Raw genomic sequence first — 25,613 nt, 5'->3', positions numbered from 1 at the left:
GCCAGACATCTGGAAAATAGCCCTCCCCACAAAAACCGACACCAGAACCAGAGGCACACAGAACGCCATCTCCAATCAACCACACCAGACCCAAACCCAGACCCTCTCCACAGATAAATTACAGACACCATCCAGTAGCCAAACCATAGTGGCACCTCCGGATGCTGCACCCCCCTGCAATCCCTACACAGATCTGGCTGGCACAGGGCACAAAACCACAGCTCGCCCCTATACACGAAGCCAAGCCAGAGCACAACTAAGTGCAGTACAGCCATCTTCTCAGAAAAAACTCTTCACAAGGTCAAGAGGTCAAGACACGAAAGCTTTAGCAACTAATCCACACCTAATGACCCTCCTAAGTGGTACTCAGAATATCACTCAAGAAATCACTCAAGATATCCCTCAAGTAATTAATGAACAAAAGAAGAAAAGACACACTAACCTGGGAACTTCCTCTCTGCCCAGAACGTTGGAGGCTATACACCACACCCCCTCAACAGTATTTATAGGAACTCAAACACTGAGATCCTGCTCTGTTCCAGTAACAAGAAGCCGAAAGCACCAGCCTGAAGATGACGAGTGAGACCTCGTCGAAACGTCGCCTAGACACCCCAACTCTTACACGGGAAGACACCCGAAGACACCAAAACCTGCATATATATATATATATATATATATATATATATATATATATATATATATAACTGTACTTGGCAGATGAAAGGATACGTGGCTGTTTAACATGATGAGACTCAATCAACTAGGGACTGAGGACTTTGAGAGTTTAAGATTGGAATGGTGAAAATATGAGAACAAGAAGAAAAAAGCAAAAAATATAATTGTGTGAGATGATTGCTTCAGAGGTCCAGAATATGGGAAGTCCATCTGAAATCTAATAATTCGGATTGTAATTTGGTGTTGTTTTTTCTTGATTTGGATTATGATTGGATTTGATTTGTTATTAATTGGATGTTTTTAATAGAAAACTGATATTATTATTTTTTAAGTGCTGTGAAAATACAGGGTTGGGTCGAAAATACAGCATTGCTGTTCCGCTAGTGCAGCAGATTTCCATGTGTTCAACAGAACTTCCCCCTTCTCTCTGCGCATTTGCTCCAGAGAGTTGGAGGACCCTTCAGTGGAGAGGAGGAGAAGGGGAAATCCAGAGGCACAATTTGAACTCTGCACCTGCAGCACAAGGTACAACCCATGGAGTTTGCTTATTACATTTCGATCTCCCTCTCCCTCCAAGGAAGTCAGGGAAGACCTGGGTGGATTTGATTTAAATCAAATCAATTCAAACCATGATTTAAATCATGATTTAAATCACCAGTCAGTAAGATTTGATTTAAATCTTTTTTTTTAACAGAAAGACTCATTCCTGCTAGTATAACCTTAATATTTACAACTGGATGAAGGTTTCATTTCTGGAAGAATAAATTTTCAGTGTGGTTTTTACAGTTATATAAAAAATTACTGATTTGGTTATACTATTAGAAATACATAGACAATTATGAAATTATTGTGAGGTTTAATAACAGTTTATATTTGGGCAACTTTTCTGCTGTACTTTATTGGAAGGAGAAAAACAATCATTTCCTTAATAACAATTTAAACAATTTATTTAACTGAAAGAATAACATTATAGCATATGTATCCATGTTTGTTACCTGATGGGGATAAACAATTTTTAAAAAACCCTGAATTTTAGCACACATGAAAAACTTAAATCCTTATTTCCTGATGAATAGCCTTTGGACTATAACAACTTAAATAGAAAACTAAAAAGATTTTTTCCTCCAAAAGCATTTTATTTTAAAAATCCAATTTAAATTTTAAAAAATCCGATTTAAATTAAAAAAAACCATTTTTTAAAAAAAAAAATCATTGATTTTTATCCACTCTTAGAAGACTACACCACCCCTCTAAAGTAAATTAAGTCTGAGAGATGCCAGTCCAAGGTCACTCAGTGAGCCTGAAGACTAAGAGGGGGTTTCAGTCCAAGATTCTATTCACCAGGACCATAGAAAACTGCTTTATACTGAGTCAGACCATTGGTATATCTAGTTCAGTACTGGCACTGACTGAAGCAGAGGGGCTCTGGAATCTTCTGCTCTTACCATTGGTTACAGCTCTTCCCAACCACAGAAGTCAGTTCTGCCCATATACTGTATTGGCCTGAATATAAGCATCACTTTCCCCCCCCAATTCTGACCGTGAAAAGTTGAAGTGCAGCTTATATTCGCGACCTTATGGTATGCAGCCAGGAGCGTGGGGCAAACAGCGCCAGGAGCGCGGCAAAGAGGCGCCCACCCCACGCATAGTCCCCTCCACCCCACCCCCGTGTAGCCAGGAGTAGCAAGGAATGGAGCGGCTTATATAGTCATACCTCGGGTTACAGCTACTTCAGGTTGCGTTTTTTTGGGTTATGGACCACTGAAACCTGGAAGTACCAGAACGGGTTATTTCCAAGTTTCGGCGGTTGTGCATGCGCAGATGCGCCGCTGCAGGTTGCAAACGTGAATCCCGAATGGATCACGTTCGCAACCAGAGCGTCCATTGTATTCAGATTTTTTTCTCTTTCCCCTACTAATTTTAAACGTGCGGCTTATATCCGGGTGCAGTCTATATTCAGGCCAATACAGTAGATTTGCCTGTTCTTAGCCACTTTACACACCGAAGGAATATCCATAAATCATCATAATTTATTATTTATACCCTGCCCATCTGGCTGGGTTTCCCTGCTCTGCCACGGCCATCACTATCTTGCAATTCCAGTGAAGTTAGCGTACTTTTTTCTTCTTACTGGGACAGGCAACTCGAGACCTTAAAGGTGACCTTGCTTTTGAAAATGGAGATGTGCGAGTCGAGCACATCGTTTTCTAATTAAAACCTTCTTTTGAAATGGCAACAATTTTATTACGGTGAAAATGTACACAGCTATGAAGGATTAAAGTGAGTTCAAGGCTTTGTAAAAGCTCTCCTTTTTTCTTTTTTCTGTTTTACTGCTCTTGATTCTTGGAAGTGATTTATCTGCTTTCATGGCTGAAGAGAAGACATTTACAAGATTGGATTTGGGTGCCGGGGAAGCAATGTCACACTTGAATTTAAAGATTAGTATATTATTGTGAGAATTAAGAAAGGATTGCTTGCCCTGACAAGACGAGTTGGTTTTCTTATGAAGGCACTATTCCCTGCATGAATAAAGAGATCCATTTGCATCCCTAAAGGGAACATTCCCCCCTCTTTTTGTAATGTATTGTATTCTTCTCATTTACCATCTGAATGTGTTTGGGAATGACAAACCCTCAGTGAATTTAAACTTGTTTCAAGGGCTCACACGCCCAGCAAAGATTTATATCTAAATTATTTCAACATGATTTGGTAAATTAGATTTAAATAGCTGCCAACTTCTTGCATGGGGTAAAAATGTCAGCTACTCTCTTCCGTACAAACACAGCTCTCAAAGTGGTCCCTTGTTCCTTCCTTATATAAGCACAATGGATAACTTTCCTCATTGCATTATGCATGCAATATGAAGGAAAATATATACTCTCTCCTGTATTTGCAAGTTTATTCTAAACACAGGCAATAATTTTTAAAAATGCTGTTAGAATACCTAAAAAGAAGTATTTCGCACAGTTGAACTGCAGCTCCTTTTATAGCAAGCAAACTCGGGAGAACTGGCCATAAAACTCTAAAGCAGAGAGTTTAGGAACATTTGGGAGTTGGCAGACACAAATGGGATTGTGGACGTCTTCCAGATGGGCCAGTTGCCTGGCAGAAGAGGACTTAAAAGGTAGTTTGCCTCAAACACGTCCTCCATTTTCTGGTTCAGAGATTGAGGGCCAAACATGTTATCCGTGCTGTCTTAAAAGCCACATTCAGAAATATAACAGCCACGCAGGTCCTCGAATTGAATCCGGTACAAAGAGAGGGATTAAACTTCTCCCTCCGTGCCTTTTTCAATAAAGCGCTCATTAATTCGTTCAGCTTCAAAAAGGCAGGGGACAGGACAAGATAGGGCTGATCAACTTGCTTCCATCTCCAAAGAGTGAACTTGATCGGATATAAAAGCATATCCAGCACTTTCATGAACAAAGAACGGAATATGCAGAACTGAGAACACCTGGAGATGCTAAGAGATGCAGAACCTCAGGGGCAAACGGTCCGGCACACAAACCTGCCGTGCCAATGCGTACACCTAGATCAAATGGAGTGTCACAAAGATATCCAGCAGATATTGTTCTGCCTGGTCCTATTTCTTTCTAATAATATCTCTTCAGGATCAGAATGAGGAAGGAACGTAGAAAGCTACCTGTTACAGGGGCAGCCCACTGGCTCCTCTAGCTCAGTATTATGTGCAGTGACAATTCAGGATTTGAGGTAGAATGGCTACCTAGCCCTACCTAGAGATGCTGCTCCCATTTGCATGCAGATCAAGATGTCTGCCACTGGCCTACAGACCTTTCCCCCTAAGTCAGTGGTGGTGAACCTATGGCACAGGTGCCAGAGACGGCACTCAGAGCCCTCTCTGTGGGCACGCGCACAGTCGCCCCACCGTGCTGGAGGTGGGAGATCTCACACGAAAGTCCAAAGCATGCCGCCCTGGTGGCGTAGCTTCCATGCCGGGGGGTAGGGGAGGAGTGAGGAGGAGAGGAGGGCTGTGTTAAGTTGTGGGTGAACATATCAGACGACACAGCGATTCTTCAAACAGCTCTTGTTTATTCACAGGCCAGGACAGAACTGAACTGAAGGGTTCAGTCAGCCTGCTTATATAGAGCTCCAGTACAATGTAACTGTAACAATTTTCTAAAACTATCCAATCACTGAACGTCACTTTCGATCCCTTATTTGCATAACTATCTACAGTATCCCCCTGCTGGCCCAGGGTGAGAACTTCAGTACATAACAGGCTGGGTTAGGGTTAGGGTAAGGAGAGGGGGTGTCGTCGAAGCAGCAGCCTCCCCAGACAAAGGGACAGGACTTGAGTGCAAAAAAGGAGAAAGAAATCCAAGATGGAAGGTGATCTTGCATGGAAATTTGCGCGCGGGGGCCTTTGAAACCTCCCGCGCTTTCTCGGGAAGGAAGCGTCTTCGAGGTCGGTGGGGTTTACTCCCGAGTAAGGGTGTGCAGAATAAGGAGGAGGGAAGCCAGGCGAGGAATCCAAAGGGGCAAGGTGTAGGCAAGGGAATTAAGAGCGACATGGTGGGCGACAATGGGGTGTGAGCGATGGGCGTCCTCGCTGGAGGGTTGTTTCCCATTATAAAGAGAAAAAGAGTTTTGGATTTGATATCCCGCCTTTCACTCCCTTTTTTTTTAAGGAGTCTCAAAGCGGCTCACAATCTCCTTTCCCTTCCTCCCCCACAACAAACACTCTGTGAAGTGAGTGAAGCTGAGAGACTTCAAAGAAGTGTGACTAGCCCAAGGTCACCCAGCAGCTGCAGGTGGAGGAGCGGAGACGCGAACCCGGTTCCCCAGATTACGAGACTACCGCTCTTAACCACTACACCACACTGGCTCTGAGAGGTGGCTCAACAGGACTTCCGCCAGCTGACTTCCTTTGGGACTGATAGGGGTGAATGCAAACACGCTTGTGCAGGCTGCATTTTGCAATAAACAGGTGCTTAATTCTTGGCAGGCGGAAGGCTGACCCTTTTCGAGTTGTGTGGTTTGTGTTCACCCTTCTATCTTGTGAATGTAGATGTTTACATGCGGAATAAGTTTTGGAAAGGAAGAGGGTTCTTGGATCTTGCTTTCATTCTGTATTTTGTGTTTTTCATCTTGTATTTTTATGCTGTGAACTTCCCTAGGACCAACACATGAAGGGCGGTATGCAAATTCAATAAATGAATAAATAAATAGAAGGGGATTAAGAGAGAAAGGAACTGAATGGAGAGAAAAAGCACCGAGTTATCCCATAAAATTATATATCAACGGAAAGGTAACTTAATGAAGAATGTAATGCAATAACTTTCAAGAAGGATTATTTATTACAACAGAAGAAACATGAGACACACACAAAAAATGAGATTTGCAGGTGGAATTGCCGTGTTGGAACTTTGCGATAAATAAGTGGGTTTTGGGTTGCAGTTTGGGCACTCGGATCTCTAAAAAGTTCGCCATCGCTGCCCTAAGTTATCTTCTTTTTAAACCCACCAGCTTCCTAGAGCACGGTGTGTGGCTCTCAGTAGCCATGATCCAAAGCCATGATCCTCGTGGATGAAGGAGCTGAGGCAAAACCACAGCTTGACTCCTCATCTTTGGCAGCTGCAGTAGTCGAAAACCCGGGGGGGGGGGGATCCAACTATTTCTTTATTTGCAAAGCGCCTTTGCACATATCCCCTTCTAGTGTCTCCCTTCTACATCCCAACAAAAATCTGTGCTTTTCTTCTTTATCCCACATCCAGGAGTGAGGGAGAAATCCCTTACTACCCAACTGTGTCTTTTATAAAACATCAGCATTCTAATAAGGATGCAAAACTTCATTTGCCCCTTAATGGGCCGCTCTTTGTATTCGGTTTGCTCAGCAACAAAACGGGCAACTTGCGCTCCAGGCTGCATCTGCAGAAAATGCAGGGCTGGAGAAATGCAAATGAAGACCGAATTAACCTGCGTACACAAAGCCACTTCCCCCCTGCAGCTTTAAGCAAATTCTATTAGAACAGTAGTTGAAACTGGCAAAGGGTGAACAACTACATGGCCAGTCAGACGAACCCAGTGAAGTAAATACAGTGGTACCTCGGGTTAAGTACTTAATTCATTCCAGAGGTCTGTTCTTAACCTGAAACTGTTCTCATCCTGAAGCACCACTTTAGCTAACAGGGCCTCCTGCTGCAGCTGCGCCGCCGGAGCATGATTTCTATTCTCATCCTGAAGCAAAGTTCTTAACCCAAGGTATTATTTCTAGGTTAGCGGAGTCTGCAACCTGAAGCGTCTGTAACCTGAAGCTTACGTAACCCGAGGTACCACTGCACTGGTTAACCCTCTGCAATACAGTGGTACCTCGGGTTACATATGCTTCAGGTTACAAACGCTTCAGGTTACACACGCTTCAGGTTACACACTCCGCTAGGCCAGAAATAGTGCTTCAGGATGAGAACAGAAATTGTGCGCCGGCGGCGCGGCAGCAGCAAGAGGCCCCATTAGCTAAAGTGGTGCTTCAGGTTAAGAACAGTTTCAGGTTAAGAACAGACCTCCGGAACGAATTAAGTACTTAACCCGAGGTACCACTGTATGTGTTAAGAAGCATGCCACTAATAGGACTGAACTGATGTGTGGCAATGCAAATCAGCTGGGCTCCAAGACACATTCCATACAAAAGCAAAGCAATGCCAAGTGACTACAGTGGTTCCTTGGGTTAAGTACTTAATTCGTTCTGGAGGTCCGTACTTAGAAGCAACAGAAGCAGGATGTTTATGTGTGTTTGAGTGTGCCGACACTTAGGTGGCAAAGACAGCATTTATTCTGAGAGTCCTAGCATTTAGAACAATGAATCAAGGTTAGCTATCCTTATTTACAGACCAGAAGATTCTCTCTCTTCCTGCTTCCTCCCTGCAAGCAACCAGCATTCAAATTCCCAAGGGCTCTGAATAGATCAATTATTGTGTTTTCACATCTTAGCAAGTGCCGCAGAGTCACCCCATTTTATCCATTGAGCTTTGTATTGCCTGAAGATGCTGGAAATTAAACCCAAGAAATGAAGGAAGTGAGAGATTTTACTTTCTTGGGCTCCATGATCACTGCAGATGGTGACAGCAGCCATGAAATTAAAAGACGCTTGCTTCTTGGGAGAAAAGCAATGACAAACCTAGACAGCAACTTAAAAAGTAGAGACATCACCTTGCCAACAAAGGTCCGTATAGTAAAAGCTATGGTTTTCCTAGTAGTAATGTATGGAAGTGAGAGCTGGACCATAAAGAAGGCTGATCGCTGAAGAATGGATGCTTTTGAATTATGGTGCGGGAGAAGACTCTTGAGAGGCCCATGGACTACAAGAAGATCAAACCTATCCATTCTGAAGGAAATCAGCCCTGAGTGCTGACTGGAAGGACAGATCCTGAAGCTGAGACTCCAATATTTTGGCCACCTCATGAGAAGAGAAGACTCCCTGGAAAAGACCCTGATGTTGGGAAAGAGAAGGAGAAGGGGACGACAGAGGACGAGATGGTTGGACAGTGTTCTCGAAGCTACCAGTATGAGTTTGACCGAATTGTGTGAGGCAGTGGAAGACAGAAGTGCCTGGCGTGCTCTGGTCCATGGGGTCACAAAGAGTCGGACACGACTAAATGACTAAACAACAACACCACTGAAAAACAAATCTCAGGATACGATCCTGAGTTAAGAAGTTTTAACTTCCAGCAATTTCAGCTTGAGGGTTTAGCATGTCTTTAAATCTATCCCTACTGATTTTTATTTTTATTTTGCAACAGTTGATAAATATGAAAAAGGGGCCCTTGGAGTGATTTAAGTAGTGAATCCTCACTATAAATACTTGCTTGTTTAGACAATGTAATTGTTCTAAGAGTGTGGCACTATAACTCAAATCTCTTATTTAAAGACATCGTCTGAACCCTTTTCAGCGCCATTAATCTTCTTCCTTGATTTGAACAACTATGGTTCAGCCTGGCTTCTGAAAAAACAGTTTGCTCAGGATAAGTTGGTGCTTGTTCTTAATCAAGAGTCTCATTAATCTGATTAATTAGACGGGCCCTTCACTCATCCTTAAGTCTCGACAGCTGTTCCTTATCTGCTTGAGGTCTTTACAGCCCTGAAATGAAACGCCTTGCGTAAGAAACCCTTCTCATAAGACATATGTGAATGCCTTGACTTCTTAGCGCGAAGCAATATCGCTAATTATGGCTTCAGTACTGCAGAAGTGCTAAGAACCCCATCTTTACCTCTCCTGGGAAGCTTGATGAATTGATGGAGCTGAACAGAGTGCTTACATTTCCCAAGCTCTGCTTTTCACAGCACTGTTTGTTTCAGCCCAAGCCAGGGCAGCACACTATAGTCCTGGTCCCCAGTCAAACTGCCCTCCCACAATCTCAATTTTGGAGTAATCGGCAAGGATTTTCTTCAGTATTTTGGAGTAATCAGCTGAGAGTTTGGAAAGTTACCTGCTTCCTCCTTCTGCTGTTTCGGGGAACGGAGTCCATGTTTTGAGATGGACCCCTCTTTGAAAGGGATTTCTAATTCTTTTTTCTTTTCACTTTTATAAATCCTTCAGCCTTTGCAGTGACAGCGAAATGTGTCAAACGCTCATGACTTACACTCAAAGTTCCAGTTAGCCAGTCAATTATGCCCCCTGTAACAGGATATTTTGTAAGCTATATGAAACGCAACAAGGGCATTCTAGTGTTCTCTCTCCCCATAGAGACTAAGCATGCTGGGTCCTCATTTGACTGTTTCTGCTTAAAGGGTTGTTGTTTTTAATGTGCTTTTTGCAAACCTTGGAGTCCTCCTGAGCATGTCAATGCTCCCCCCCCCAAATTCTTTCTTACTGGCTACAATCCTGTCAGAACTCTCCAACAGAGTTCACTATTAGGAGTGCTATGGCAATTTTCTTCACATGACTGCTAAACACTCCACCTCCCAGTCAAGATTTGTGGTGGCACGTAGGGCTGGATTTAGGTTTTATGAGGCCCTAGGCTACTGAAGCTAATGGGGCCCCGTATATATCCAGCTGTCCTTTGTCAACAACAATTTGTCGCTTTTTTGTGTTGAATATATGCTATATGGTAATTTATGGACCTAATTGGTATCTAAAGCCATTTGAACATAACAAAATATGTATTTTATCAAAGCAATTGTTGAACCGAAATGCAATTAAGAAGAAGTATATTAATAGTGAAATACAATTAAGAAGAAGTATATTAATAGTGAAATACAATTAATAGTGAAATAATTATTAAGCTCTAACTTTATGTAGGTTTTATATTATTTGTTTTTTATCTTATATTTTGGAAACGTTCATCCAGTTGTTATTTTTCCCTTTAATTTTTTTTTTGGGACCCCCTAGAGAGTGGGGCCCTTAGCTATAGCTTTGTAGCTTATACATAAATCCGGCACTGGTGGCATGAGAGAGCGGGGAGAAATGCAGACAGAGCCACTGCCCAGGAATTTATTTCTTATTTTTAAAATCTGTATGCTGCCCTTCATCGAAAGATCTCAGGACAGGTCACAGCATGAAAATACAAGATAAAAACACAAAAGACATAATAAAAACAAGAAGAGAAGGCAAAAATGGAACAGTAACACCCCCAAGCATATTTAAATGGATATAGGATGTTGACTAGCCAAAGGCCTTGTTGAGGAGGAATGTTTTCTCCTGGTGCCTAAAGCTATATAATGAAAGCGCTAGGTGAGAGCATTCCACAGACGAGGAGCCACTGCAGAAAAGGCCCTTCTCGTGTTGCCACCCTCTAGACCTCTTGTGGAGGCACACGATGAAGGGCCCCAGATGATGATTGTGGGGTCCAGGTATGTTCATACGGGGAGAGGCGGTCCTCCACCCAACCCTTGTTTTGTTTCCCACACATTATGGACTACAGGCCTATGAAGGACAGCAAGTTGTTTCCTAGAGGGGCCAACCAGATGACTATGGGAAGCCCACAGCAGGACATAAGCAGTCAACAGCCAGCAGACGCGGCCTCTGCATCTTGTTGCAGGAAATTCCTCTCTCTGGGGCAGGAAAACTGCCACCACAACCAAAACCGGGCTTTCAAAGAGGAGCTGTTTCTATCTGTACTGGTTTCTTCCAGGCATGTCCAGCTCCCTCGCTACTACCCAGAAAATATGCTCTCACCTCTCCAAACTCCATCAGGTGACTTTGCAGTGAGCAAGAACAAACAGGGAGGTGAGTAATGAACCAGACCAAGTCAGCAGATAATCATCAAGTGATTCAGCTCCGGCGCTGCAAGTTCTTACGCAACCACCTTTTCTAGTGCTGGGAGAGCAAAGAATGCATGGCGGCTGCCAGCGCGAAAACCAAACTATAGTACCGCTCCTGTCCACACATTAACACCCTCTGCTTTTAAGGAGGTGACTTACTCCAGACCCGGGACAAAACAATCCCTATTGTTTGCGAGCGCTCGCAATAATATTGAGGAGTTTGTAAGTGCTTTTCAGCGCTCAAAGTGCTTTGCACAGATGATGTCTGTAATCTTTACAACCGCTCTTTAAAGGCGGGTCAGCATTACTGCATAGTAGGCTGTGGCAAGGAGATGATGGCATGCCAAAGGCTACTCAGTGAGCGCATGCTTGAGGTGAAATGTGAGCTTTGTTGCTCATAGTGCGCACTTAGCCTCTACGTATTACTTAACGCCAAATGCACACACAATTTCTCTCTCACACACATAGGTGGAAACGAATATTTTGCTATTTTCCCCAGTGAAAGGCCCGTTTCAGCACCACAAGGTGATGAACCCAAAGCTCGGTGCCTGTGCTTCAAAGCCCAATATTTCATTTCACTTCAGCCAGGGTGATACAATGGTTAGGATGCTGGATCAGGAGGGACCTGGGTTCAAATCCTGCTAAGGCTATGAACCAGCCTTGCCTACCTCACAGGTTGGTTGTGAGGGCAAAACCGGGGGGTGGGAGTGGAGGGAAAGAGGACTGTGTGTGCCGCTCTGAGCTCCTGGGTGGGAGAGTGGGATTTTAAAAAAGCATTAATACATAAATCAAAAGGAACAGTCATGCGATGATTGATGCCTTACCGTTAAAGACAGGGCCATGCAGACAAAGGTGAACTTCTTGATATGCGTTGCTGTGACGGTGCTGCTGGTATTCACCAATTTATTGCTGGGGTTATTCTAGGGTGAAAAGGGAGAGAAAAACAGGCATTAGCCTTCTACACATGCGGCAAAAAGCAGCAATGAGGCTGCAATCTGAAACCCACTTTCATGCGGCTAAGCTCTATTGATTTCAGTGGGGTTTACTTCTGTACAAGCATGCAGAGGGTTGTGGTGTGAATCGTAGAAAACAGCTGGTTTCCTGGAGCATCAGCTTTCCTAGGCAATAAACTAGGAGCATCTCATTAGCTGGCTTTTGCTTACAGAATGAATAACGTGGCCCCCAAATGCTATTGTGTTTATAGCATGAAGAAGAGGAGGGAAAACCTGGCTGAAATTCTGATTATTGCAGATACCAGCCATAATCCAGTGATACTGCTCTGTAGGTACTGGCAGAGCTCTGCAATTACTGGGAATTGAAACGAAAGGCATCTTATATGCTTGCACACTGAGTCCACACTGAGGAACCTACACACTTGCAGGTCTCTGGATTTCAGCTGTGGGCTGCATCACAGGCATTTGGCAAGCGACAAGCAAATGAGGTTCGCATTTTAGATATTAAAGTGCAAGCTTAAGTTTTTGCAGTGCCGTAAACAATAATACAGACCCAGTAGACTTGTGGTTTGGTTGGTCGTAGTCAAATGGGCGCAGCTTCGAAACAGGATTTTTACAAGGGACGGCAGGATATATTTCCGTGTCAACAACCACAGTTCAGATTGGCTCAGAGTTCATTAACCTGCCCTGTTTGTCCAAAATTTGAACTTCCTAGCTCTTAACGGGAGTTTAAACAAGCAATCCTTGTGGTCTGAAGCAGGAAGATGCTACTGCAGATGCTGATCACACTGCAAGCTTGTTTCCCCCCCCCCCCTTTTTTCCTTTTCTGTTTAAATAAATATATTGCTCCAGGAATACAGCTTGGTACAAGCTGATCCAAATCACTGTGGCAGCTCCTGAGTCATTACACCCCCAATTAGCAAAAGAAGCAACCTACAGAAACAGCCCTGAACACCTGGTTCCTTTTCACTCTAATGATCTGTACACAAGTTAAGGGATTCAATGTTCTGTCCTGCCCAGAGATTCCACGTATCGCTATGCAAACATCAAACCCCGTCTCCCTCCCCAGAGCCCACCCTCAATCTACATGTGCAGATGTAGTTTCCGTAAACAGCAAAAAGCAGAATGTAGCTGAAGTCGTGGAATCTTCAACAGGATCTGTCAATGAAGAACTACAGCTAAAAGGCACAGAAGGAGTAAGAAATTTCAAGTGTGCTACTGAAATCTTCCTTACTCACCGCTTCCTCGTTCTTTTCATCCAAACAATGAGTCTCGTAGATTAGGAAAAAAGAGGGACCAATGGGTATATAAAGGCTGCATACACAGCATACGTTGAAAAGCACATTGTTTTCCCCAAATAATCTTCTCAGCGCCCTTAACTAACTACAGCTCTCAGGATCCTCTGCAGGGATATGCGAACCCTTTGCTTTAAATGTCTCTGGGCCCTGGAGAAACTTCCTTATTGAAAGTTGGCTTTCTGACCCTTAAGCAACCATGGGCATGTTCCTTGCTGATGCCCAAGGAACACAACAGGGGAATCTCAATCGCTCATGGCTGGCTTATGTAAGTGGAGGTGTTAGCATTCAGGGACATACTGCGGGTAGGGAGGCAGGGAGAGATGCATGCCAATCAGGCCATTAAGGACGAAGGAGACAGCTTGGAGCTGGAGAGCAAGGAGTTCAAGGACCACCCTCCAACCTGTTCTTCATCCAAACTTCTGCCAGGTTGAGACTAGCTCAATGTTTTTTGGGCTTCCCATGCACAATGGCAAACGGGTGCTCCCAATGACATCAAAGAAGATCCTGGGGCGTATTCTTAATTAGCACAGGGAACTGGCCGTGCTAACGTTCGATTCTGGAGGGGTGGTGGGCTCCTGGCATAAACTGGGGGTGTGTCCTGAAATGCCCCACAATTATCAGAAGCTTCTGGAGCTGTACTTTCAGAGCAAGGTAAAGCTAAAAGTAAAGGACCCCTGGCAAAAGGGGCTATGGGGTTCCAGCGCTCATCTTGCTTTCAGGTGGATGGAGCCGGTGTTTGTCCACAGACAGCTTTCCGGGTCATGTGGCCAGCGTGACTAAACTGCTTCTGGTGCAATGGAATACTGGGACGGAAACGAGAGCGCACGAAAACGCCATTTACCTTCCCCCCGCAGCGGTACCTATTGCTCTACTTGCACTGGCGTGCTTTCGAACTGCTGGTTTGGCAGGAGCTGGAACAAAGCAACGGGAGCTCACCCCATTGAGGGATTTGAACTGCCAACCTTCTGATCGGCAAGCCCAAGAGCATCAGTGATTTAGACCACAGCGCCACCTGCGTTCCCACTTTCAGAGCACACATCCAGGGGCTTTCACATCCAGGTAATCTTTTGGTGCCTCGTGCAAGGCCAAAATTTGGTGCCCCCAAGCAGATCTTCTCAATTATGGATCTTCTGAATTTTGTACCCCCTCAACTCAGCCTGCACTGCCCTACATCCTGTGTTGACACATGCAAGACACATCAGTTTGGAGTTGCACGCTGCTTCCAGAATGGGCCTGCCCCCTGAATTGTGCTTTCCAACTCCCAATGGCAAGCAGTTCCCCGTGATAATTCTCCCTGCAGAAAGAAACCATCTGGAGGACTTCATCTCCTGGCCATTACAGAAATCCAACAGGCCCAAGAGATGGAGATGCTGAACTTACAGATAGACAGATGGGTAAAACTCATCAACAGTATTTTATAGAATCGAAGAAGTGTAGCATTGCACAGCATAACAGCAACAACAAAACTACCTTGAAGTTTCCTAGAATCTAGGAATCTGACTCATTTTCTATACGCTTCACACACTTATAAAACTGACACTTGGCAAGGATGCATCTGAAAGAGAAGCGAAGGGTTTGCTCTCATCAAAGAAAACAAGCTCACCTTGTCAAAAGCAGGATAAACAGCTCGAATTTCTGTCAACCAGCCATATGGCATGTGCCCTACTGGATATGTAGCTGTCAGAATTGCCACCGCCTATAGCAGAGGAGAGGGGAGAGAGAACATTACAGGTCAAATCCTTGGAAAAACTCGTAAGGGTTGCCTCTCGCTCAAGATTCACATAATCCTATGAGTTACACCAGTAACATTTTAGATGGTCAAGCAAGAAAATGGTTCCTGCACAGTAGAGATTTTAAAAAAGTAGCTTATGAACACATATACACTCGTGTTTCTTCTTTATTTATTGTTCCCTTTCCATGATAAAATAATAACGGTCTTGGTCTGCCATCTTAAGACTGAATGAAATATAAAGCATTTCCTTTGTATGTTAATAAACGTTAATAGAGACGGTTGGTTGCTGTTTTTTTTAAAAAAGGAATAGGGTGAGCTCTCCTCAGTATTATATTTAGATATTAATCCTAAAACCAGAAAAGGAGGGAAACAATTTAAGACCATTTTTAGCTCAGCTCTCTGCCTTCACCAAGATTACTTGGTTAACCATGGTTAGCTTCAAACCAAAATTTGCAGCCAGCATCATTAAACGGCTTGCAAAGCCCGGTTAAAGCTATTTGTTTGTTTAAAACACTTCTATACCCCCCTTCATTGAAGCTGGTTCCAGGTGGTTTACACAACTGTGGCCACAGAAATGAAAATGTGCAATTAAAAACAAAAGCAAGTACAGTGGTGCCTCGCAAGACGAAATTAATTCGTTCCGCAAGTCTCTTCGTCTTGCGGTTTTTTCGTCTTGCGATGCACGGTTTCCCATAGGAATGCATTGAAAATCAATTAATGCGTTCCTAGGGAAACCGCCTTCAGACCAGGTCCGGGGACAGTCTGTCCCCGGACCTCTTCTGAAGGCTGGGGGGGGGGACAAGGGCTTTTCTTCCCACCCTCAGCATTTTAAAAAACCCTGGGACAGCGGAGTCCTCCGCTGTCCGGGGCGATCTTAAAATGCTGGCGGGCGGCATTTTAAAATCGCCCCGGACAGCGGAGGACTTCTCCGCTGTCCGGGGCGATTTAAAAGCCCCTGGGAAGGCAGGCAGGGGGGACAAAGACTTTCGCCCCCTGCCCGCCTTCAGAAGGTGTTCCCGCCCCCGCCCCACTTCGGAACAGCTTTCCGAAGTGGGGCGGCTGGGGCAGGTATCCCTGCCCCCCCGCCCCACTTCGGAACAGCTTTCCGAAGTGGGGCGGCTGGGCCAGGTGTCCCCGCCCCCCCCTCCCCACTTCGGAACAGCTTTCCGAAGTGGGGCGGATGGGGCAGCTGTTCCCGCCCCCCCTCCCCACTTCGGAACAGCGTTCCGAAGTGGGGCGGATGGGGCAGTTGTTCCCGCCCCCCTCCCCCCTTCGGAACAGCGTTCCGAAGTGGGGCGGATGGGGCAGCTGTTCCCGCCCCCCCTCCCCCCTTCGGAACAGCGTTCCGAAGTGGGGCGATGGGGCAGCTGTTCCCGCCCCCCCTCCCCACTTCGGAACAGCGTTCCGAAGTGGGGCGGATGGGGCAGCTGTTCCCGCCCCCCTCCCCCCTTCGGAACAGCGTTCCGAAGTGGGGCGGATGGGGCAGCTGTTCCCGCCCCCCTTCGGAACAGCGTTTTAAAATGCTGGGGGTCGGCAGCGAACGCTCCCGACCCCCAGCATTTTAAAATCTCCCCGGGACAGGGGGAGATTTTAAAATGCTGGGGGTCGGCAGCGCTTCGCTCCCGACCCCCAGCATTTTAAGATCTCCCCGGGACACGGGGAGATTTTAAAATGCTGGGGGTCGGCAGCGCTTCGCTCCCGAACCCCAGCATTTTAAGATCTCCCCGGGACACGGGGAGATTTTAAAATGCTGGGGGTCGGCAGCGAACGCTTCGCTCCCGCCCGCCAGCATTTTAAGATCGCCGGGGCAGGCGGGGGGAAGGCAGGCGGGGGGAGCAAAGACTTTTGCCCCCCGCCGGCCTTCAGAAGAGGTCCTCTTCTGAAGGCCGGCTGTGGGCGAAAGTCTTTGCTCCCGACCGCCAGCATTTCCCTATGGGCTTTCGTCTTGCGATGCAAGCCCATAGGGAAATTCGTCTTGCGAAGCGCCTCCAAAACAGAAAACCCTTTCGTCTTGCGGGTTTTCCGTCTTGCGAGGCATTCGTCTTGCGGGGTACCACTGTAGAGCCCTGTTCAGATGTGAGGGGTGGGTGTGGCTGAGGGTGAGTTAAATGTGAGAAAGGGCGGGGAGAGAGGGCTGTTAGCTCCGCCCCCTCTGGCACATCACTATCCCTGAGTTTAAAGTCCTCCACGAATTTGAGGATGGAGTTCTGAAGCAGGAAGAAGCCATCTCATCCAATATGGGGTGCTACGCAGTTAGGTCTGTAAAGTGCAGAGGAAGCATTCCCAAATATGAAGCCCCTGCTTCAAACCTGTCCTCAAACTCTAAAACATAGCTGTCAACTTTTCCCTTTTCTTGCGAGGAATCCTATTCAGCATAAGGGAATTTCCCTTAAAAAAGGGAAAAGTTGACAGCTATGCTCTAAAAGTGATAATGGCCTTGAATATGAGGGGGCACAGCCTAGCGGTATGGCCACACTGCCCCATACCTGCTTGCTTAAAGGTAAAGGGACCCCTGAAAGTTAAGTCCAGTTATGAACGACTCTGGGGTTGCGGCGCTCATCTCACTTTACAGGCCGAGGGAGCCGGCGTTTGTCTGCTCTGCACAGTTTTTCCGGGTCATGTGGCCCGCATGACTAAGCCGCTTCTAGTGCAACTGAACACTGACACCAGAGCAGTGCACGGAAATGCCATTTACCTTCCCGCCAGAGTGGTACCTATTCATCTACTTGCACTTTTTTATGTGCTTTCGAACTGCTAGGTTGGCAGGAGTTGGGACTGAGCAACAGAAGCTCACCCCGTCATGGGGATTCAAACTGCTGACCTTTTGATCGGCAAGCCCAAGCCTCAGTAGTTTAGACCACAGTGCCACCGGTGTCCCACCTGGTTGCTTACACACAAGCAAAAAGAGCGCTTGCATTGTGCTTAGCAGAGATAATCAACAAAATCTAATTGATTTACAATTGTGTTTGTGGTATAATAATGTCTGGCGTCTGGCGGCGTCTGAGAAAGCAACACACAATTTAGAAGTCTCAAAAGGATCTGAAGACCCAGCCCATTACTACCCCGTTATGTGGGAGTTTATTGCTTATGCTACTGCAAATGATCTGCAGAGCATGAAACTGGGACCTCATCACTGGGATTTATTTCAAAAACGCACTCCTCTACTGATGTTGTTGCACTGTTAATACCATATGAGTGGCTTTGTAATGTGACACTGAAAACAATTATTCTTTGATGAATTCTCCCCAATTGGGTGTGTTCTTATGCTCCTGTTTGTTTTATAATTCAATAAATAAAGAATTATTTTTAAATGCCCAGAACTTAAAAGCTTGAAAAAATAGGAAAGAGTTTTGCCTGCTGCTCAAAAGATAGCCGTGTTGGCACTTAGGAGACAAACCATATTTATGAATTATGGTTCGTAGCACAAGTACTGTTGTAGAGCGAACACTGAACAGTGGCTAGCATCAAAAAATGAGGGGGATTTGCACAGAATTATGCTCAGGGAGAATGAGCTCATGGCATATTTCCAATTTTCTAACCATGGTTAGAAGATTACATCTGTACTTGGCCAAATCTAAGCCAAATACAGCACCTGACCAAAAAATCCAGGAACAAAGTAAAACATGCACACTCATTATTTTTCATAGAGTTCCTTCTTTTTTCCTCCTGCCAAAATCAAGGGCTACTGGCAGCGCCATGTACAGAAATTTGCAGTACACTCAGCTTGTGTGCTGGCAGGCTTATCCGATTGTCGGCTCTGCCAGCGCTTTCTCTTTCAGTAGTGATGCTTTCAGAAACGGAAGCGAAAAGAACAAACGGACAATAGGCACTAATGAAGTCAGCTATCAGCTGATAGATAATATGAGAAGTATTTGCTTTCGAGTGAATGCATTCTTTGCACTTAGCAACTGAAACCACGTTAAAGTGGTATGCTTAAAATATTAATTGCACAAACATTTCGGTCAGTAACCGGGAAATGTGCAATTAAGTATTTCCAGGTGCTTGAACTCCGAAGTTCAACTACATGATACAATTCTATATACTTCCTCTTATTCTACTTTAAATCACAAGCAGAAATATACACAAAAAGACTGTCACCTTAATGTTTATTAAGATGCCAGGAATATAATCTTATAATAAGGGTGGTGCATATTCGGTGATTCTGCAAGTGTGTGGAATTTAGCAGTGAGGGGAAATATACTAAGAATCTGAGCTTTTTTAAAAAAAATAAATCTTTCCAGCTCATATGGGCTGCAATGATAGGTTTCCAAACATCTGGGCAATATCTGGTAAAATCTTACCCCCTCCCCTGCATGTACACTTCAATATGTGAGCCACTGAAGTATGGTACGGTTATATTCATTCATTCGTTTGTTTGTAAAGTGCCTAAAATTACTATATGCAGTATAAAAGAGTCAACACGATACAGGCACCTTGCTCACAGCTTGGCCACGTGGGAGGAACCAATAATATTGACTTGCCTGCAGAATTAACACCTTCAGGGATTTTCGTTTTTCATAAAAGAGTCCTGTGCAATTAACCCAACTCATGTAGTCATGCTATTCCCATTTATGCCCATGGGATCGTGCCATACTGAAGAAGCTCCAGTGGTTTAGGGTATGCATACAGGGAGGTCTCAGAATTTGGGGAGGAGGGTTTTTGTAACATTTTTGGCCAGGTATTACATCTGAATGTTCCTTGCACAAGCTGAAAGGCACTTACACTTGCACTAGAGGAGAGTATGCCTTTTCCCTCCACTGACAGTCCGCCATATTTTGAAACATGCCGTTCCCGAATGTCAGTATACCCTCGGAACCAGCAACACAGATGGCATTGGGTGATGCGGCAGGAAGCAGAAGACGACAGTTCCGTAAGTGCAACACCACTCACAGTTCTCTGAATCTCGCCCAATAACGTTGCTCACACAAGAGATGAGTCAGTGAGGAATCAGACTCTAAATGAGTGTCTTTGTTTTGCTTTCTGAGTTACCAAATACTCTGTTGAAGATCTGAGAAACCAGGGAGAAACAGTAATGGTCGGCTAATGGCCAAAGCAAATATGGACAGAACTCTGTTTCTCTCTTCCTTCATGTTTTAAAATAATAATAAAAAAATCAGACTCAAATGGCAGTAGTGGGCAGGACAGAAGAATGAGGTTTCCTTTTTTCTATCCATGGGGAAAGAGATACGGGGTCCGTGTATTTTGTGAGGTGAAAAATGTCTGGAGGGGGAAGGGCTGAGCAGCCGCGATCCACTTTCACTTCCTCCCCTCAGGACGGCAGTTGGCTGAGGCTGCTTACGTGTCTAAAAGTAAAAATGCTGAGGAAAAATAATATAGAAGTCCATGTAGCATCTAGTTTGGCCCTTAAGTCGTGACAGCGGTGAAAGAAAATGCTATAGTTTCAGAAGCGGTCGGGAAAGATGCTCAGACTTAGGGGAAAAACTTCACGTAAAAGCCTGCTGGTTTCTTTAATACCCTGGGGAAGTTGACATTTAACAACAGCAGAATGAATTCCTAAAGAACCAGGAAAACAGAGACAACTGGAGAGGGAACTGGGTCTTCTACTTTTCTGAATAAATACAGGGAAATCAAGGACTCTTACCTCTGTAGCTGCAGAGCTGCCACCCAGATCTCGGGATACGAAGAGGTTGACGATTGGCCGGCTGATTCTCTGAGTAGCCAAAATTAACGCCAAAGGCCACCAGAAACTGAGCATCTTTTTTATTGTAGCATCTCCCTGCGGGTAAAATGAGAAAATGCAGTCCTTGTGAATGACAGCACCTGAACGCAGCCAACAGAATAGCTAAAGAATCTCCTTTTCAAATGCTGGATATGGTATGTGCAAGCAGAAAGAGGAGCAAGGAAACACGTAAACATGCATATATCACCAGCCAGTAAGTTAAAAGGAAGATATAGATTTTAGACTACCGTATTTTTCGCTCCATAAGACGCACCAGACCACAAGACGCACCTAGTTTTTGGAGGAGGAAAACAAGAAAAAAATATTCTGAATCTCAGAAGCCAGAACAGCAAGAGGGATGGCTGCGCAGTGAAAGCAGCAATCCCTCTTGCTGTTTTGGCTTCTGGGATAGCTGCACAGCCTGAATTCACTCCATAAGACACACACACATTTCCCCTTACTTTTTAGGAGGGAAAAAGTGAGTCGTATAGAGCAAAAAATACGGTATGTGATTTGGATTATTGCAGCACTGGGCTTTCAATTCATGAGAAAAAGTGTTCTGGCACATAACAAAAGTACTATCTGCAACTACGGATTTAAGAAGTGCTTCCTCCAGTGGTCTAGCAAATGGAGAGCGTTGTTTTGCAGTTCTGGTCTTTCACATGATACAAGTATATGCGGGCAGATGAGCAAGTAGTTTAAAGTAAATAGGGCCAATGATTTCTTTCGTTCTGTTTTGCAATCCTGGTGTACTGAATGTAATCATATAGGAAGATCGACAAATGCATCAAAACATACCCCCATCTCTGGCCCGCTACTGTCCGGAATAATATCATGTATGTTTCTGTAGTAGCCCAGGCATAAGGTGGTACATCGGACAAGGGCTCCCATGTACAACGACAAGATAGGGATGAGGAGGGGCTCTCTGCACTCCAAATGACTGTGGAGCAAAATGGCTACGAAAACAACCTGTCAAGAGAAAGGGAAAGAAAGGCTGGTTATGAAAACAAGATTCTGAATTCTGATGTGAAAACTAAATAGTTTTGGACACAGTCATAGTATTCAGAACATAATGCAATTCTTTATTATTATTATTCAGAGGTCTTTGCTGGAAATGCAAGCTCAATTCTGGAAATTCTCTGGTCCTCTAATTTCAAGAAACTACTTATTTTGATTTTCTATTATAAATATGTAAGAGAAGCTTCTGAGTCTGTCCCCCCCCCCAATAAACTTGTCTGAAGAAGCCAACGATTTCATTAATTTGAGAGGAGGCTATTTTCTTTAGATGTTAGGAGCTTATTCATCAAGGGCTATGGGTATGGCTAGAAGGCCCAAGATTATTATTTTTTAAAAGAAATATAGAGACAAAGGGTATCTATAATAAGATTGTATTATGTATATGCAGTATGAGGGAGAAAATGAATGGAATTCAGAAGTGGCCTTGAACAATATGTTCCAACGAAGTATATAATACATGTCATCTAGTAGCATGCATCACTTAAAAAATACTACACAGAGAAATCAAATGACAAACATAGTGAAATCCAATAGCAAAAAGCTAAATATTGAACGTGTTTATACCATTAGGCTGATTTAATGTAAAATATCAAAGAACAACAGGGGCGATATTCAACGAAGTCATACTTAAACCAGGCCCAATGAAATCAATGAACTTAAAATCTCAATGGGTCTACTTCGAGTAGGACTTGGGTATCGCCCAGTAACAATGAGGTGGGAAAATAACTTCGACCTCTGAGAGGTCACCTTCAAAAAAGCATGAGAGATGTAGTACACACACAATGCTAACTATGCTAAAACAGACACAATTCATATTTGGGAAAGGATTCCTATAGCAATACTAAACAATGATACAAGTGGTTCCTAGTGTTCAAAGAGATTTAGAAGTATTGTTTCTGTAACCCTTACAATATTTGTGTAGCGTAGGTAAGTATTCTTATCCCCATATTGCAGATGAGAAGCTGAAGGAAAAGGATCACATTAGTTAAGCTATCTAGTGAGTTAATGGGGTAAGTTCTGAATCGGCGATGTCTACGCTCCTAGCGGAACTGTTTTATAACTACATTGCATTGGTAGATGTAATTAATTTAAATCTGAATATCCCAAGTCCTAGCCGAGGGTTGCCATACATCCGGACACAGCTGGGATTTGAAAATGGCGTCTGGGTGGAATTTTAGAAAAGCAGTTTAAAAGCTGGTGGCAGCTTATATCGGCAGTGTTAATTTTGTGGCTGTTTTCATTTAAAAATTAGTTTTAAAACTTCATTTTATTTTATTTTAGATTTTGCAGAAATTCAACACCTTTTGTGCCCAGATTTTCACTTTTTGAAATATGGTGACCCTGTGTTAGTCTCTATACCACCCTGGGCAAATTAGGTGTCAGACAAACTTACTGTTTAAAAATATGCTTAAACAGCCTCACTTAGCTATGAAGCTGAAGCCTATTGCTTTCTCAACCACCACACAATTGTTGTGAGGATAACATGGTGTGGAAAAACCATGTATTCTGCCTTTTGCTCTTTGAGGTAGAAGGTAGAAGAGGTAGAAGAGAGATAGAGAGATAATTAGTCAAAGTGGGGCACAGATTAATTTTAACAATTGAATTGAAAGGATGGGGAAATCAAGTCATAATCATAATGGTCCTTTCTTCTGCATTGAAAGAATTCCCTCCAACAGAGAGTTATTCCCTTTTGCATTTCCTCCAATTGCTTGAATTAATAACAGTCATACTATACTTACTATCCTTTGAGTTTGCAAACTCTAAAACCCCATCTAGGAAATATGAAACAGCTCACTTTTGCAGCCATTTTAACTTATGGGCCTGATGCTATCCTTCATAATTTCCAGGTGTCTTTAAGGAACCCTGACAGCCCTGGGTTTGTGAACAACAGAGCAGAAAATGTATTTGCCTATAAGTGGCTGGAGTTTAATAGAGTTTAAATGGGAATATACTGTAGCCAATGGCACACTCTTTCTCTGGTCACTTAAGTTTTCCATGTGTCTATATTTAATGCACCTGCTGGCATTAACTGGTGTGAAGTATCATCTTGAATTATGCTAAGGACAGAATAATTTTTTATTTGAACCGCAAAGAAGGAAGCTTGACCATTTTCTTTAGGGAACTTTTATAATGTTCTGAAAGAGAACTCACACCAACATTTTTAAGGAATTCCCTTTCCGAATGCTGTTACTTGTGCTTTTAGTACAAAAGGATGCTTCTACAACATCTACTTTACCGCACGAAAGCTGACAGAGAAAATTTATCTGTTGTGACTTTTCTGTCCAAAAGCAATTGTGTGAACTGGCTCAGAGGGAAACGAAGAACGCCAAAGTATAGCATGAGCACAAAGACAGTCAAAAGTGGATTTAATAACATCTATTCCGCAGCTGTCTAATGCACAGCAGATTAATTCATACTGGCTATAATGACATGAGCAGGAAGTAGATTAGCTAGATCCAGCTATTCAGCAACACAATAATTATTATCAGAAAAAATATACCACTATATTATCGAGAAATGCGACCCAACTCGCAATAATTGAGATGATTTAGTGTCTTTAGTGTCAACTCTTCAGTCCTCATGTCAGCAAGCAGATCTATTTCCACTCCATTTCAAAAGGGTCCTATATCAATATATATAGATAATCTTGCAAACCCAGACTGTTTCAAGCATGGTTATTGTACAGATTTGGCCCGGCTCTTTCTGCAGTAGAAATAGCCATGACATGAATCAATCCTTACCTGAGCAATGACGTCTGAAATGGAGGCACATCCAACCAGAAAACTGTATTTGTGTTTCAGAAGAATACCTGCGTGGGTCCAAGCCTGAAGAGGACAGAAGAATGGGTGAGATCCAGTTTAGCTCTAAGCTCAGGCAACGGGTCTCCTCCTGCTTCTCCTTCCCCCTGCAACTCCTGGCTCACCCTCCAAACCTGCTCCAGAAGGTTGAGGGGCTCTCTGAAGAAGCATTTTGGAGCGTATGGAGAATAAGAGAAACTGGAAATATCATTGGGCAAGGCAGGCAGACATTTGCCTGGTCTGGACATCATGAAAAGCTGAACTATGGCTTAAGTTTCTGGGCTCAATTCAAAGTGCTGGCGCTGACCTATAAAGCCTTACACAGGACCTCAATACCTTAAGGACTGCCTCTCCCCATTCAAACCAACCTTGTCATCTGAGGCCCTTCTCTACGTCCCAACTCCCTGAGAGGTTCCAAGGGTGACAACATGAGAACGGGCCTTTTCCGTGGTCGCTCCCCTCCTGTGAAATACTGTCCCTGGAGAGGCTCGCCTGGTGACATCATTACATATCTTTAGGGATCAGGCGAAAACATTCCTCTTTACCCAGGCCTCCGGCCATTAAATAATTACGGCTTGATAAATTTTTGGCAGAGTTTTATTATCAAGCTGTGTATTATTGTGTTGTGTATTATGTTTTTACTATTAAAGGTAAAGGGACCCCTGGCCATTAGGTCCAGTCGTGGCTGACTCTGGGGTTGTGGCACTCATCTCGCTTCATTGGCCGAGGGAGCTGACGTACAGCTTCCGGGTCATGTGGCCAGCATGACTAAGCCGCTTCTGGCGAACCAGAGCAGTGCACGGAAGCGCCGTTTACCTTCCCGCCGGAGCGGTACGTATTTATTTACTTGCACTTTGAGGTGCTTTCAAACTGCTAGGTTGGCAGGAGCTGGGACTGAGCAACGGGAGCTCACCCCGTCGCGGGGATTCGAACCACCAATCTCCTGATTGGCAAGCCCTAGGCTCTGTGGTTTAGACCACAGCGCCACCTGCGTCCCTTTAGGTTTTTACTATTATGCTGTGTATATTAGGTTCTTAATGTTGCACACTGCCCTGGGATCTTTGGTTAAAGGGTGGTGTAAAATGAAAGAAAGAAAGAAAGAAAGAAAGAAAGAAAGAAAGAAAGAAAGAAAGAAAGAAAGCATAAGAGCTGCCAGAGGAGTTCACATCTACTTTTCTCCTCCCTAGTCCTTTGTTCTGCCATGCTAAACTAATAAAAGATGTCATGGGATAGATCCCCATA

At 44.2% G+C, this 25,613-nt stretch overlaps 1 protein-coding gene across 1 annotated transcript in view; it reads right to left on the bottom strand.

Moving 5' to 3' along the window:
- The window catches only part of ANKH (ANKH inorganic pyrophosphate transport regulator), a 141,386-nt gene that overhangs the window by 11,850 nt on the left and 103,923 nt on the right, over positions 1-25,613 (bottom strand). Inside the window, exons 4-8 of the mRNA XM_081206466.1 lie at positions 24,315-24,398; positions 21,355-21,525; positions 20,479-20,613; positions 14,748-14,840; positions 11,718-11,813 (exon numbers count right to left, since the gene is read on the bottom strand). Of these exons, the coding sequence (XP_081062592.1) occupies positions 11,718-11,813; positions 14,748-14,840; positions 20,479-20,613; positions 21,355-21,525; positions 24,315-24,398 (579 nt within the window). The remainder of the gene's footprint in view (positions 1-11,717; positions 11,814-14,747; positions 14,841-20,478; positions 20,614-21,354; positions 21,526-24,314; positions 24,399-25,613) is intronic.

The sequence above is a fragment of the Podarcis bocagei genome, assembly GCF_964188305.1.
Source record: "Podarcis bocagei genome assembly, chromosome: 8".
NCBI lineage: Eukaryota > Metazoa > Chordata > Lepidosauria > Squamata > Lacertidae > Podarcis > Podarcis bocagei.
This window is presented reverse-complemented; position numbering and strand designations above follow the sequence as displayed.